The sequence below is a fragment of the Takifugu rubripes genome, chromosome 12 (assembly GCF_901000725.2).
Source record: "Takifugu rubripes chromosome 12, fTakRub1.2, whole genome shotgun sequence".
Taxonomy (NCBI): Eukaryota; Metazoa; Chordata; class Actinopteri; order Tetraodontiformes; family Tetraodontidae; genus Takifugu; species Takifugu rubripes.
The window spans coordinates 8,483,356-8,495,963 of NC_042296.1; the positions used below are offsets into that span (position 1 = coordinate 8,483,356).

Consider the following 12,608-nt stretch of genomic DNA (forward strand, 5'->3'; position numbering starts at 1 on the left):
AGAGTTGGGATTAATATCCCCAAACAAATAAATGAATCAATGGATCACAGACGCAGGTCAGAGTAGGTGTTTTTAATTTCTTTTGTAAATCAAATGCTGACTGTGTTTACATTGTTGTCTCAGTCCTGTTCAGGCTTCACCTCCGGAGAAGATTTTTTATGGCAAAAATCTGCAAAGAGGCAACAGAGTCAATCTTTACACTCAGAGCAGGATAACGTTCAGCATAGAGTCGTTTATATTGTTGACAAAGACCTGAAACTCCGTCGTAGATGAATGGCTCGCCAATAGAGAATCCCAAACACTCAGCCAGCTTCTGATTGTCATCTTGGGCAGCCTTCAGTACCTCCACATTCTGATGAACACCATCTCTCCCTGATGCACACACACACACGCACACACACACACACGGACTGAAGTATGCAGTAACCTTAACCCAAAACAGACATGGTGTCACAAGCAACTGTGTATTTGAGTAAATGTACAATAAAGCAAAACTAAAGTTCTGATGTCTGTGTGTGTGTGTGTGTGTGTGTGTGTGTGTGTGTGTGTGTGTGTGTGTGTGTGTGTGTGTGTTCTTTACTGTAGACAAACAGGACATGGCCAAAAAGTCCACTGTAGTCTATGGACAGACAGTCAGCACATGTCTGAAAGAACTTCACCGTGCCGATTTCATCAGATTCTTTGACAACTCCATTCTCCTCCATCTCTAAAAACACACAAAAAAAAACATTTTTAGCAACAATAAATATATTTATAAATAATTATATATATATGATGTGTAAACATGAAACCAACAAACCATACAGCTGCTAACAGCTGCTATGTGTGTGTGTGTGTGTGAAGATACTCACTGCCAGAAGTGTAGATGAAAGAATTCTGGCTTTCAGGACCTGCTGTCATGTTTGTTTTGAACGTCATACAGGAGTTATTCCTGAAAATCACAAGTTTAGTTGGAACCTTTTCTACCGCATGACCTCAAGTCCAGTTTGAGTTTTGGGGGCTGGCCTCACTTTAGCATGTTCCTCTCATTTAACACGATGACACCAGAGTGGATCCTTAGCTCAACATGGGAGCTTTTGAGTTTCGTCCACTCGTTAGATGTGGAGATATTTTCAGCGATGGACCAGACCAGAACCCAGTCACCAGAAACCTGCAGGAGGACCAGAAGCAATCAGATGCAAGTTAAAAGTTCGGCTGAAGCTGAACATAGCCGGACTCACGCTCTGCACATCTGCTTTTGTCACTGCTTTAGTCAGCTTGTGACACTCTTCTGGAGATTTTTTATGGCAAAAATCTGCAAAGAGGCAACAGAGTCAATCTTTACACTCAGAGCAGGATAACGTTCAGCATAGAGTCGTTTATATTGTTGACAAAGACCTGAAACTCCGTCGTAGATGAATGGCTCGCCAATAGAGAATCCCAAACACTCAGCCAGCTTCTGACTCTCATCTTGGGCAGCCTTCAGTACCTCACCATTCTGATGAACACCATCTCTCCCTGATGCACACACACACACACACACACACACACACACACACACACACACACACACACAGACTGAAGTATGCAGTAACCTTAACCCAAAACAGACAGTTTGTGTATGTGTGTGTGTGTGTGTGTGTTTGCATTCTTTACTGTAGATGAGCAGGAAGCGGCCAATATCACCACTGTACTCCATGGACAGACAATCAACACACGTCTCAAAGAACTTCACCGTGCCGTTGTCATTAAATGGTCTGACGACTCCCTTCTCCTCCATCTCTGAAACACACAAAAAACACATTTTCAGTAACAAGAAAAACGTGTTTAATTAAAAACATACTGAGATAGACAGAGAGGGACTCACTGAGATTGTTGAGGCTGAATTGTTGTTGTTTTTCAGTGGATGCTGACAGGTTTGAGTAGAAAGATATGCAGGAGTTTCCCCTGAAATTCATAGAAAAAAACACAAGTTTATTAACAAGGGAATTTGGTATTTTTCCGCTGCAGGAACTTAAGTTTAGATTCTGGGGTTTTCTCCTGATAAACATTCGTGATTGGCTGAAAACAGTGCAGCCACATCATTCCCCCCAGAGCTTCTCTCTCACCCTGGACAGAACCACTGCTGTAAGCTCCGCCCCCAATCCATTAAAAATTAAAGCAAACGGGGAGATGTTACAGATAAGAGGCTTACAAAAACAAGCTCCTCTCTGTGTACTCGATGATATCTGAGTGGAGTTTAAACTCAACGTAGGAGCTTGTCAGATTCTCACAGATCCATCTTTCAGTGGTGTTAGCGACGGACCAGACCAGAACCCAGTCACCAGAAACCTGCAGGAGGATCAGAAGCAATCAGATGCAAGTTAAAAGTTCTGCTGAAGCTGAACATAGCCGGACTCACACTCTGCACATCTGCTTTTGTCACTGCTTTAGTCAGCTTGTGACACTCTTCTGGAGCCGGTGCTGCTCTGATACCAAGCACCGCCAGCATCAGCAGTAGAACCACTCCTGGTACAGCACCCATCCTGCTCTGAGACAAAGATCTGCCCTGTGGCCGGGTGGCAGAGGGACAGGCTTTATTAAGGTCCTCTTCCTGCCCCTCCCACAGGGTCCTGTTTGCTGTTTGCATGTGATTTATCTGATAGTGAACTTTGGACATGTATCCAAAGGGACACATTCATCAATACCCACATAATTTGTCTACCCCACAGAGAGAAACGCCCCCACCACCACACTGAGTCCCTCAGCTTCACCTCAATACCTTCAGGATAACAAACCAATTATGTGTACTGCTGTCCTGTCTACCTTCTTTTCCTCATCTAACTGGCAGGCCTTCATCATGAACAAGTCAGAAAGTGCCCAGAGTTCAGGACCAACCCTCTTTACTGACTCTTCTTTTACCTCTTCTTTCACAGATAAATAAACTAAGTGTCTTCAGTATAGCAAAGAACAGGAAAAAGGTTTCTTCTTTCAAAGAACACTAGTTGTTTAACTAACAACATTGAGGGCTCAAGAACTTGTAGAACATTTGTATGGCTAAGCTGACGTCTTCTCCGCACATGTGTAAACCCTTATTATGTCCTGCTTTGGGCACATGTGTGTCCCTTTGGATACATGTCCAAAGTTCACTATCAGATAGATCACATGCAAACAGCAAACAGGACCCTGTGGGAGGGGCAGGAAGAGGACCTTAATAAAGCCTGTCCCTCTGCCACCCGGCCACAGGGCAGATCTTTGTCTCAGAGCAGGATGGGTGCTGTACCAGGAGTGGTTCTACTGCTGATGCTGGCGGTGCTTGGTATCAGAGCAGCACCGGCTCCAGAAGAGTGTCACAAGCTGACTAAAGCAGTGACAAAAGCCGATTTGCAAAGCGTGAGTCCGGCTATGTTCAGCTTCAGCGGAACTTTTAACTTGCATCTGATTGCTTCTGGTCCTCCTGCAGGTTTCTGGTGACTGGGTTCTGGTCTGGTCCATCGATGAAAATTCTACCATATCTGACGACTGGAAGAAACTCAAAAGCTCCCATGTTCAACTAAGGATCCACTCTGGTGTCATCGACTTCACTGAGATGAACATGCTAAAGTGAGGCCAGCCCCCAAAACTCAAACTGGACTTGAGGTCCTGCGGTAGAAAAAGTTCCAACTAAACTTGTGATTTTCAGGAATAACTCCTGTATGACGTTCAAAACAAACATGACAGCAGGTCCTGAAAGCCAGAATTCTTTCATCTACTCTTCTGGCAGTGAGTATCTTCACACACACACACATAGCAGCTGTTAGCAGCTGTATGGTTTGTTGGTTTCATGTTTACACATCATATATACTGTATATATAATTATTTATAAATATATTTATTGTTGCTAAAAATGTTTATTTTGTGTTTTTTTTAGAGATTGAGGAGAATGGAGTTGTCACAGTATTAGATGGAAACGGCACGGTGAAGTTCTTTGAGACGTGTGCTGACTGTCTATCCATGGAGTACAGTGGATTTATTGGCCATTTCCTGCTCATCTACAGTAAAGAACACACTCTCTCTCACACACACACACACACACACACACACACACACACACACACACACACACACACACGGACTGACTGAAGTATGCAGTAACCTTAACCCAAAACAGACATGGTGTCACAAGCAACTGTGTATTTGAATAAATGTACAATAAAGCAAAACTAAAGCTATGATGGGTGTGTGTGTGTGTGTGTGTGTGTGTGTGTGTGTGTGTGTGTGTTTGTGTGCATCAGGGAGAGATGGTGTTCATCAGAATGTGGAGGTACTGAAGGCTGCCCAAGATGAGGGTCAGAAGCTGGCTGAGTGTTTGGGATTCTCTATTGACGAGCCATTCATCTACGACGGAGTTTCAGGTCTTTGTCAACAATATAAACGACTCTATGCTGAACGTTATCCTGCTCTGAGTGTAAAGATTGACTCTGTTGCCTCTTTGCAGGTTTTTGCCATAAAAAATCTTCTCCAGAGGTGAAGCCTGAACAGGACTGAGACAACAATGTAAACACAGTCAGCAATTGATTTACAAAAGAAATTAAAAGCGACGACTCTGACCTGCGTCTGTGATCCATCCATCCATCCATCCATCCATCCATCCATCCATCCATCCATCCATCCATCCATCCATCCATCCATCCATCCATCCATCTATTGTATTGTATTTTTGTTTGGGCATATCAATATCAGGCTCATGTTGGTATTTGGAGGCTTAACTAGACCAGGGAACTCTGTCAGGATAAAAGGGAGGGGGGGGGGAGACGTGACACATGTGCACTTATTGCATTCGCCTTGGTTTGTTATCCTGAAGGTATTAAGATCAAGCTGAGGGTTTCCGTGTGGTGGTGGTGGTGGTGGTGTTTCTCTCTGTGGGGTAGACAGGTCATGTGGGTATTGATGTACATGTGGCACTTCTGCTCTTCAACCAATTTAAGTGAGCCCATGTCACCCAAATTCTGATTGAGCTGCACTGGCTACTTGGAGCTGCCCACATTAAGTTGAATTCATTTATGTTGACCTAAAGAGAACCAGCTGGATCTGCTCCCTCTTGTTTGATAAATCTTGTGTGACCCCATCTACACCTTGTCTGTTGCCCTTCTCACATGAGCATCATCTGGCAAAGCCGTCTGCTCAGTCATGACAATCCAAACTATTCTCATCTCTTGTTCCTCTGGTGGAATGACGTTAAACCTCTGTCAGAGCAAGGCAACTGTCCTGAACGTCCTTCAAAAAGCTCTAGAAGAACACTTCTGTTGGCACTTGGTGTTCGAGCACCACTTATCTTTCTCCTCTCTCGTTTATATCTGCTCTGCTGGTAGTTGGTTGCACTTGCGGTCTGCAATCCTAGACATAATTATCATATTTAGAAGGTCGTTTAATTATTAGGTTAACATCTTATTTATGCTGCTATAGGCCGAGGCTGCCAGGGTCCAGAAACATGATCACATGACAGGCCTCTGTCACCGTGTGGTCATGGCTTCCTCTCCTCTCCTCTCAACTCCTCTCCCCTCCTCTCCCCTCCCCACCTCTCCTCTCCTCTCCTCTGCTCTGCTCTCCTCTCCTCTCCTCTCCTCTCCTCTCCTCTCCTCTCCTCTCCTCTCCTCTCCTCTCCTCTCCTCTCCCTTCTCCTCTTTCTCTACCCAGCCGGCCATCAGCAGGAGGGTCCCCCTATATGAGCCTGGTTCTGCTCAAGGTTTCTTCCTGTTAAAGGAAAGTTTTCCTTGCCACTGTTGCTTGTTGGGGGTCAGGCCCTGGGACTCTGTAAAGCGTCTAGAAATAATTTATATCATAACAGACACAATATGAATAAAGATTAATTTGATTTGATTTGATCTATCTGTTCGTAAGGTCCTCTTCCTGCCCCTCCCACAGGGTCCTGTTTGCTTTTTGCATGTGATTTATCTGATAGTGAACTTTGGACATGTATCCAAAAGGACACATTCATCAATGCTCACATAATCTGTCTACCTCACAGAGAGAAACACCACCACCACCACACAGAAACCCTCAGCTTTATCTTAATACCTTTAGGATAACAAACCAAGGCGAATGCAATAACATTTGTGATGTGTCTGCTGCTCCTTATATCCTTCTGCCCTGTCCTGTCCCTCCCTTCTCTTCCTCTTCTATCTGGCTGGTCTTCATCATGAACAAGTCAGAAAGTGTCCAAAGCAGGACATAATAAGGGTTTACACATGTGTGGACACACGTCTGTCACGTCTCCCCCCCCCTCCCTTTTATCCTGACAGAGTTCCCTGGTCTAGTTAAGCCTCGAAATACCAACATGAGTCTGATATTGATATGCCCAAACAAAAATACAATACAATAGATGGATGGATGGATGGATGGATGGGTGGATGGATGGATGGATGGGTGAATGGATGGATGGATGGATGGATGGGTGATGATGGATGGATGGATGGATGGATGGATGGATGGATGGATGGATGGATGGATGGATGGATGGATGGATGGATGGATGGATGGATGGATGGATGGATGGATGGATGGATGGATGAATGGGTGGATGGATGGATGGATGGATGGATGGATGGATGGATGGATGGATGGATGGATGGATGGATGGATGGATCACAGACGCAGGTCAGAGTAGTCGCTTTTAATTTCTTTTGTAAATCAATTGCTGACTGTGTTTACATTGTTGTCTCAGTCCTGTTCAGGCTTCACCTCTGGAGAAGATTTTTTATGGCAAAAATCTGCAAAGAGGCAACAGAGTCAATCTTTACACTCAGAGCAGGATAACGTTCAGCATAGAGTCGTTTATATTGTTGACAAAGACCTGAAACTCCGTCGTAGATGAATGGCTCGTCAATAGAGAATCCCAAACACTCAGCCAGCTTCTGACCCTCATCTTGGGCAGCCTTCAGTACCTCCACATTCTGATGAACACCATCTCTCCCTGATGCACACACACACACACACACACACACACACACACACACACACACACACACACACACACATCATAGCTTTAGTTTTGCTTTATTGTACATTTATTCAAATACACAGTTGCTTGTGACACCATGTCTGTTTTGGGTTAAGGTTACTGCATACTTCAGTCCGTGTGTGTGTGTGTGTGAGAGAGAGAGAGAGAGTGTGTGTTCTTTACTGTAGATGAGCAGGAAATGGCCAAAAAATCCACTGTACTCCATGGATAGACAGTCAGCACACGTCTCAAAGAACTTCACCGTGCCGTTTCCAGGGTATTCTATGTCAACTCCATTCACCTCCATCGCTAAAAAACACACAAAAAAAACATTTTTAGCAACAATAAATATATTTATAAATAATTATATATATATGATGTGTAAACATGAAACCAACCAACCATACAGCTGCTAACAGCTGCTATGTATGTGTGTGTGAAGATACTCACTGCCAGAAGTGTAGATGAAAGTATTCTGGCTTTCAGGAACTGCTGTCATGTTTGTTTTGAACGTCATACAGGAGTTATTCCTGAAAATCACAAGTTTAGTTGGAACTTTTTCGACCGCAGGACCTCAAGTCCAGTTTGAGTTTTGGGGGCTGGCCTCACTTTAGCATGTTCCTCTCAGTGAACCTGATGACACCAGAGTGGACCCTTTGCTCAACATAAGAGGTTTTGAGTTTTGTCCACTCGTTAGATGTGGAGATATTATCACTGATGTACCAGACCAGAACCCAGTCACCAGAAACCTGCAGGAGGACCAGAAGCAATCAGATGCAAGTTAAAAGTTCTGCTGAAGCTGAACATAGCCGGACTCACGCTCTGCACATCTGCTTTTGTCACTGGTTTAGTCAGCTTGTGACACTCTTCTGGAGAAGGTTTTTTATGGCAAAAACCTGCAAAGAGGCAACAGAGTCAATCTTTACACTCAGAGCAGGATAACGTTCAGCATAGAGTCGTTTATATTGTTGACAAAGACCTGAAACTCCGTCGTAGATGAATGGCTCGTCAATAGAGAATCCCAAACACTCAGCCAGCTTCTGACCCTCATCTTGGGCAGCCTTCAGTACCTCCACATTCTGATGAACACCATATCTCCCTGATGCACACACACACACACACACACACGCACACACACACACACACACACACACACACACACACACACACACACACACACACACACACACACATCATAGCTTTAGTTTTGCTTTATTGTACATTTACTCAAATACACAGTTGCTTGTGACACCATGTCTGTTTTGGGTTAAGGTTACTGCATACTTCAGTCCGTGTGTGTGTGTGTGTGAGAGAGAGAGAGAGAGTGTGTGTTCTTTACTGTAGATGAGCAGGAAATGGCCAAAAAATCCACTGTACTCCATGGACATACAGTCAGCACACGTCTCAAAGAACTTCACCGTGCCGTTTCCAGGGTATTCTATGTCAACTCCATTCACCTCCATTGCTAAAAAACACACAAAAAAAACATTTTTAGCAACAATAAATATATTTATAAATAATTATATATATATATGATGTGTAAACATGAAACCAACCAACCATACAGCTGCTAACAGCTGCTATGTATGTGTGTGTGAAGATACTCACTGCCAGAAGTGTAGATGAAAGTATTCTGGCCTTCAGGACCTGCTGTCATGTTTGTTTTGAACGTCATACAGGAGTTATTCCTGAAAATCACAAGTTTAGTTGGAACTTTTTCGACCGCAGGACCTCAAGTCCAGTTTGAGTTTTGGGGGCTGGCCTCACTTTAGCATGTTCCTCTCAGTGAACCTGATGACACCAGAGTGGACCCTTTGCTCAACATAAGAGGTTTTGAGTTTCGTCCACTCGTTAGACGTGGAGATATTATCACTGATGTACCAGACCAGAACCCAGTCACCAGAAACCTGCAGGAGGACCAGAAGCAATCAGATGCAAGTTAAAAGTTCTGCTGAAGCTGAACATAGCCGGACTCACGCTCTGCACATCTGCTTTTGTCACTGGTTTAGTCAGCTTGTGACACTCTTCTGGAGAAGGTGCTGCTCTGATACCAAGCACCGCCAGCATCAGCAGTAGAACCAGTCCTGGTACAGCACCCATCCTGCTCTGAGACAAAGATCTGCCCTGTGGCCGGGTGGCAGAGGGACAGGCTTTATTAAGGTCCTCTTCCTGCCCCTCCCACAGGGTCCTGTTTGCTTTTTGCATGTGATTTATCTGATAGTGAACTTTGGACATGTATCCAAAAGGACACATTCATCAATGCTCACATAATCTGTCTACCCCACAGAGAGAAACACCACCACCACCACACAGAAACCCTCAGCTTTATCTTAATACCTTTAGGATAACAAACCAAGGCGAATGCAATAACATTTGTGATGTGTCTGCTGCTCCTTATATCCTTCTGTCCTGTCCTGTCCCTCCCTTCTCTTCCTCTTCTATCTGGCCGGTCTTCATCATGAATAAGTCAGAAAGTGTCCAAAGCAGGACATAATAAGGGTTTACACATGTGTGGAGAACACTTCAGCTTAGCCAAACAAATGTTCTACAAACTTTTAAGAACTAAATGTTGTCAGTTAAACAACTAGATTTTTTTGAAAGACGTAACCCTCTTAGAAAGCTCCCTTAGGAACCCCTATTGAGCAGCAGAAACAAATGTTCTTTGCTATGCTGATGACACTCAGTTGTATTTATCTATGAAAGCAGAGGAAAGAGAAGAGTCAGTTATGGCAGTTGCTTCTGAACTCCTCTCCTTTGACTGACTCCATCTCTACTTTTAAGATTAGCCTTAAAACCTTCCTCTTTGATAATTCTGTAGTTCCATTTTTTATCCTAGACATAATTATCATATTTAGAAGGTCGTTTAATTATTAGGTTAACATCTTATTTATGCTGCTATAGGCCGAGGCTGCCAGGGTCCAGAAACATGATCACCTGACAGGCCTCTGTCACCCTGCTGGGTCATGGCTTCCTCTCCTCTCCTCTCCTCTCCTCTCCTCTCCTCTCCTCTCCTCTCCTCTCCTCTCCTCTCCTCTCCTCTCCTCTCCTCTCCCTTCTCCTCTCTCTCTACCTAGCCGGCCATCAGCAGGAGGGTCCCCCTATATGAGCCTGGTCCTCCCCTCCCCTCCCCTCCCCTCCCCTCCCCTCCCCTCCTCTCCTCTCCTCTCCTCTCCTCTCCTCTCCTCTCCTCTCCCCTCCCCTCCCCTCCTCTCCTCTCCTCTCCTCTCCTTAATTTTGTTTTTTTAATCTTAATTGGTTGGTGTTTAATCTTTATTGGCAGTATGATAATGAAGAAACTGTTGGCATTTTAGTTTTTACAAGGTTTTAATCAGGTTGTTTTCGTGATTTTGACATGCACATTTTTGTTTCATGGTGATTTGAGATAACAGAGCTCCACCACCAACATCACAACTCCCCCATCTGTGTCCACTCTGATGAAATCACAGTTAAACAGACAAGGTGACGCATCACGGATTTTAGTCTCTGCTCACAGTAAAATGTGGACTCCTTCATCCTTCTGGCAGAACGCTGTGGACAGGAAACAAATGTGAGTCAGTCTGGCCTCAGTCATCCTGCGATCAGATCTTTACTGGTGAAAAGCACCTTTCTTAGGGTCATACTGGTAGTCTGGGTCTCTGGTAAACCCAAAGCAGCTGGCCTGGTTCTTAAAGTTTTCCAGGTCCGACTCCGGCAGGCTCGTCTCATTGGCTGGAAATATGCAACAACCACATGAAGCACCGGGCAGTAAAATCAGTGCTTACTTCTTGGCTTGAGTCTCACCCAACAGATAGAAAGACAGAGCTCTGACGTCATTGGATTCGGGTTTAATGTCGATTTTCATCAGTTTGAGAAGGCTGTCCAGATTTTTGATGGTGGTGTTCATGATCAGGGCGAGACAGCCGTCACAGCTGGGAAGCAGTTGGAACTCTGATGTGAAGTTTGCCCCTGAGGAAGAGACCGACGCAAAGTTTAGGTTAGAAAAGGATCAATTAAAATAAACATGGAAGTTCAAACTGGAGTTTGTGTGAAAACAGCTGTGGACAGATGTGGAAGGAACTCCTGCAGTTCAAGGATGACGTGACTGTACCCCAGCAGATCTGTACTGCTCAAATTCACAGCCACAGACGGTTCAATGTGGTCACTGGTGATCAGTCGATCAGCTCACCTGATGCTGTCGCCTTGTTGCCATCGATGGTTATATTGATGTTGGAGGTGACACAGTTTCCATTTCTGGGGAAGACGGATCTGTGTTAGCAACCATTTTGGTTTACTGTTAATTTATTCCCATTGGGCAATTAACCTCTTGGAGCCCCCGACCAGCTGCCCTCAAGAGCAGGAAAGTGGAGGGCCAACTAACCTAAATTATATGCTTTTGATGGTGGAGGAAACCAGGCCCCCAAGAGGAAACCCACACGGAGAGAGCATACCAGCCCACCTCCCTTCTAACTGGGGACTGAACCCCCAACCTTCTTGCTGTGACCACTGCACTGCTGCACCTTTCTGCCCCCCTCCCCTGTATCCATCTACAGGTATCACTGACTTCATAGCTGTGCCCTGGCCTGCTGACCTCTTGCCACGCTGACCAACTCTGAAACTGACAGCTTGTTGTAATTAATGTATTTCCATGATCTCTCCTCTACCTGTCTTCCCCCCTTCTCCTCCCCTCTACCCAGCTGGCTACCAGCAGGAGGGTCCCCCTATATGAGCCTGGTCCTGCTCAAGGTTTCTTCCTGTTACAGGGGAGTTTTTCCTGCCACTGTTGCTTATTGGGGGTCCGGCCCTGGGATTCTGTAGAGCCACTGGAGATAATTTAAAATGAGTTTCTTTTAGCAGCCGCTACTGGTGTTTCCTGACTTTACTATCAAACACCCTGGACCTAATTATTCACGCTGACCAAAGAACTCACAGCTTGTTGCTCTCAAACATGACGAGTTCTTCTGGGTTACCAGGAGCGTCTGAGAATTCAATCCAGGAGCTATCAGTTATGTTCAGGATGGCTTGGAAGACGTCAAGGTCGGTGTAGCCCGCGATGAAATGCATCTTTCCGAACAGCTGCAAACAGAAACGTCCATCCTTTCAAAGCTGACTAGCACATGTGCTCAGTGCTAATTCTACATTAAAAGATGCTCGCAGAATCTTACCACGGAGTGGTCGGCCAGAGACTTGGGCATCTTTAAGGGTCGACATTCCTCATCAGTCAGAGCTGAACTGGTCAGAACCAGGCCGGCAAATAAAAAGTGAATCCCAAACCACATCATGATGCTGCAAGTAACCAGCGCTGCTCGATATCAGCTTTTTATACAAGTTCCTGGCGCACATGTTATCTGTCAAACCTTGATGGGCTGCAGCTAGCTCGACTAAAGGGCAATTCCCCATGTTTGCTTTGGGAAGCATCATCTTCATTCCTGATTACTGACACTGAGGACAAATCAATAAGATTTCCTCATTCTGACCCTGCTGAATACAGAAAAAACAAAATGACAGACAGGAGCTGACCACTGCTGGTACAGTCTGGCAGAGCGGCACCAGCTGGAGGAGTTAACGTCGTGCCACTACATTGTGATTGATAACATTAAATAATTCACACACTGAAGACAAATACAATCAGACACAATATTAAAGGTTCACAAACTGGAAATAATTGATCTTATGTAAAAGAGACGTGAGCAAT

At 44.9% G+C, this 12,608-nt stretch overlaps 3 protein-coding genes across 4 annotated transcripts; 1 reads left to right on the top strand and 2 right to left on the bottom strand.

Moving 5' to 3' along the window:
- Positions 1-57: 57 nt before the first annotated feature.
- On the bottom strand, positions 58-9,081 carry LOC101075943 (saxitoxin and tetrodotoxin-binding protein 1). Of its 2 annotated transcripts, none has more exons than XM_029844570.1 (16): positions 8,915-9,081; positions 8,705-8,844; positions 8,546-8,625; positions 8,277-8,402; positions 7,917-8,036; positions 7,757-7,833; positions 2,174-2,310; positions 1,847-1,926; positions 1,636-1,761; positions 1,378-1,497; positions 1,221-1,294; positions 1,011-1,150; positions 852-931; positions 581-706; positions 253-372; positions 58-169 (listed from the first exon to the last, which is right to left on the bottom strand). In XM_029844570.1, exons 1-16 carry the CDS (start codon positions 9,035-9,037, stop codon positions 120-122), a joined length of 1,719 nt encoding a protein of 572 aa, XP_029700430.1. In that variant the 5' UTR covers positions 9,038-9,081; the 3' UTR covers positions 58-119. The 2 variants fall into 2 exon arrangements, with proteins under 2 accessions (XP_029700430.1, XP_029700428.1); XM_029844568.1 differs by lacking the exons at positions 1,636-1,761; positions 1,847-1,926; positions 2,174-2,310 and adding exons at positions 7,121-7,246; positions 7,388-7,467; positions 7,547-7,686 and having other exon boundaries at positions 8,915-9,080.
- Positions 3,179-4,547, top strand: LOC115251641 (saxitoxin and tetrodotoxin-binding protein 1-like). The gene is made up of 6 exons (XM_029844624.1): positions 3,179-3,351; positions 3,422-3,561; positions 3,641-3,720; positions 3,869-3,994; positions 4,233-4,352; positions 4,436-4,547. Exons 1-6 carry the CDS (start codon positions 3,229-3,231, stop codon positions 4,483-4,485), a joined length of 639 nt encoding a protein of 212 aa, XP_029700484.1. The 5' UTR covers positions 3,179-3,228; the 3' UTR covers positions 4,486-4,547.
- Positions 9,082-10,242: 1,161 nt separating the features above from the next.
- LOC101066271 (uncharacterized) lies at positions 10,243-12,240 on the bottom strand. The gene is made up of 6 exons (XM_003969135.3): positions 12,079-12,240; positions 11,844-11,989; positions 11,103-11,167; positions 10,718-10,882; positions 10,541-10,645; positions 10,243-10,465 (listed from the first exon to the last, which is right to left on the bottom strand). Exons 1-6 carry the CDS (start codon positions 12,193-12,195, stop codon positions 10,425-10,427), a joined length of 639 nt encoding a protein of 212 aa, XP_003969184.2. The 5' UTR covers positions 12,196-12,240; the 3' UTR covers positions 10,243-10,424.
- Positions 12,241-12,608: the final 368 nt, after the last annotated feature.

Coding starts and splice junctions, on each gene's coding strand:
- LOC115251641 (XM_029844624.1), top strand. CDS start 3,229: ATGGGTGCTGTACCAGGAGTGGTTCTACTGCTGATGCTGGCGGTGCTT. Junction 3,352..3,421: donor CAAAAGCCGATTTGCAAAGC/GTGAGTCCGGCT, acceptor GTCCTCCTGCAG/GTTTCTGGTGACTGGGTTCT. Junction 3,721..3,868: donor TTTCATCTACTCTTCTGGCA/GTGAGTATCTTC, acceptor TGTTTTTTTTAG/AGATTGAGGAGAATGGAGTT.
- LOC101075943 (XM_029844568.1), bottom strand. CDS start 9,037: ATGGGTGCTGTACCAGGACTGGTTCTACTGCTGATGCTGGCGGTGCTT. Junction 1,151..1,220: donor CAAAAGCAGATGTGCAGAGC/GTGAGTCCGGCT, acceptor GTCCTCCTGCAG/GTTTCTGGTGACTGGGTTCT. Junction 932..1,010: donor AATGAGAGGAACATGCTAAA/GTGAGGCCAGCC, acceptor TGTGATTTTCAG/GAATAACTCCTGTATGACGT.
- LOC101066271 (XM_003969135.3), bottom strand. CDS start 12,195: ATGATGTGGTTTGGGATTCACTTTTTATTTGCCGGCCTGGTTCTGACC. Junction 11,168..11,843: donor ATGTTTGAGAGCAACAAGCT/GTGAGTTCTTTG, acceptor CGTCTTCCCCAG/AAATGGAAACTGTGTCACCT. Junction 10,883..11,102: donor CAACAAGGCGACAGCATCAG/GTGAGCTGATCG, acceptor TCTCTTCCTCAG/GGGCAAACTTCACATCAGAG.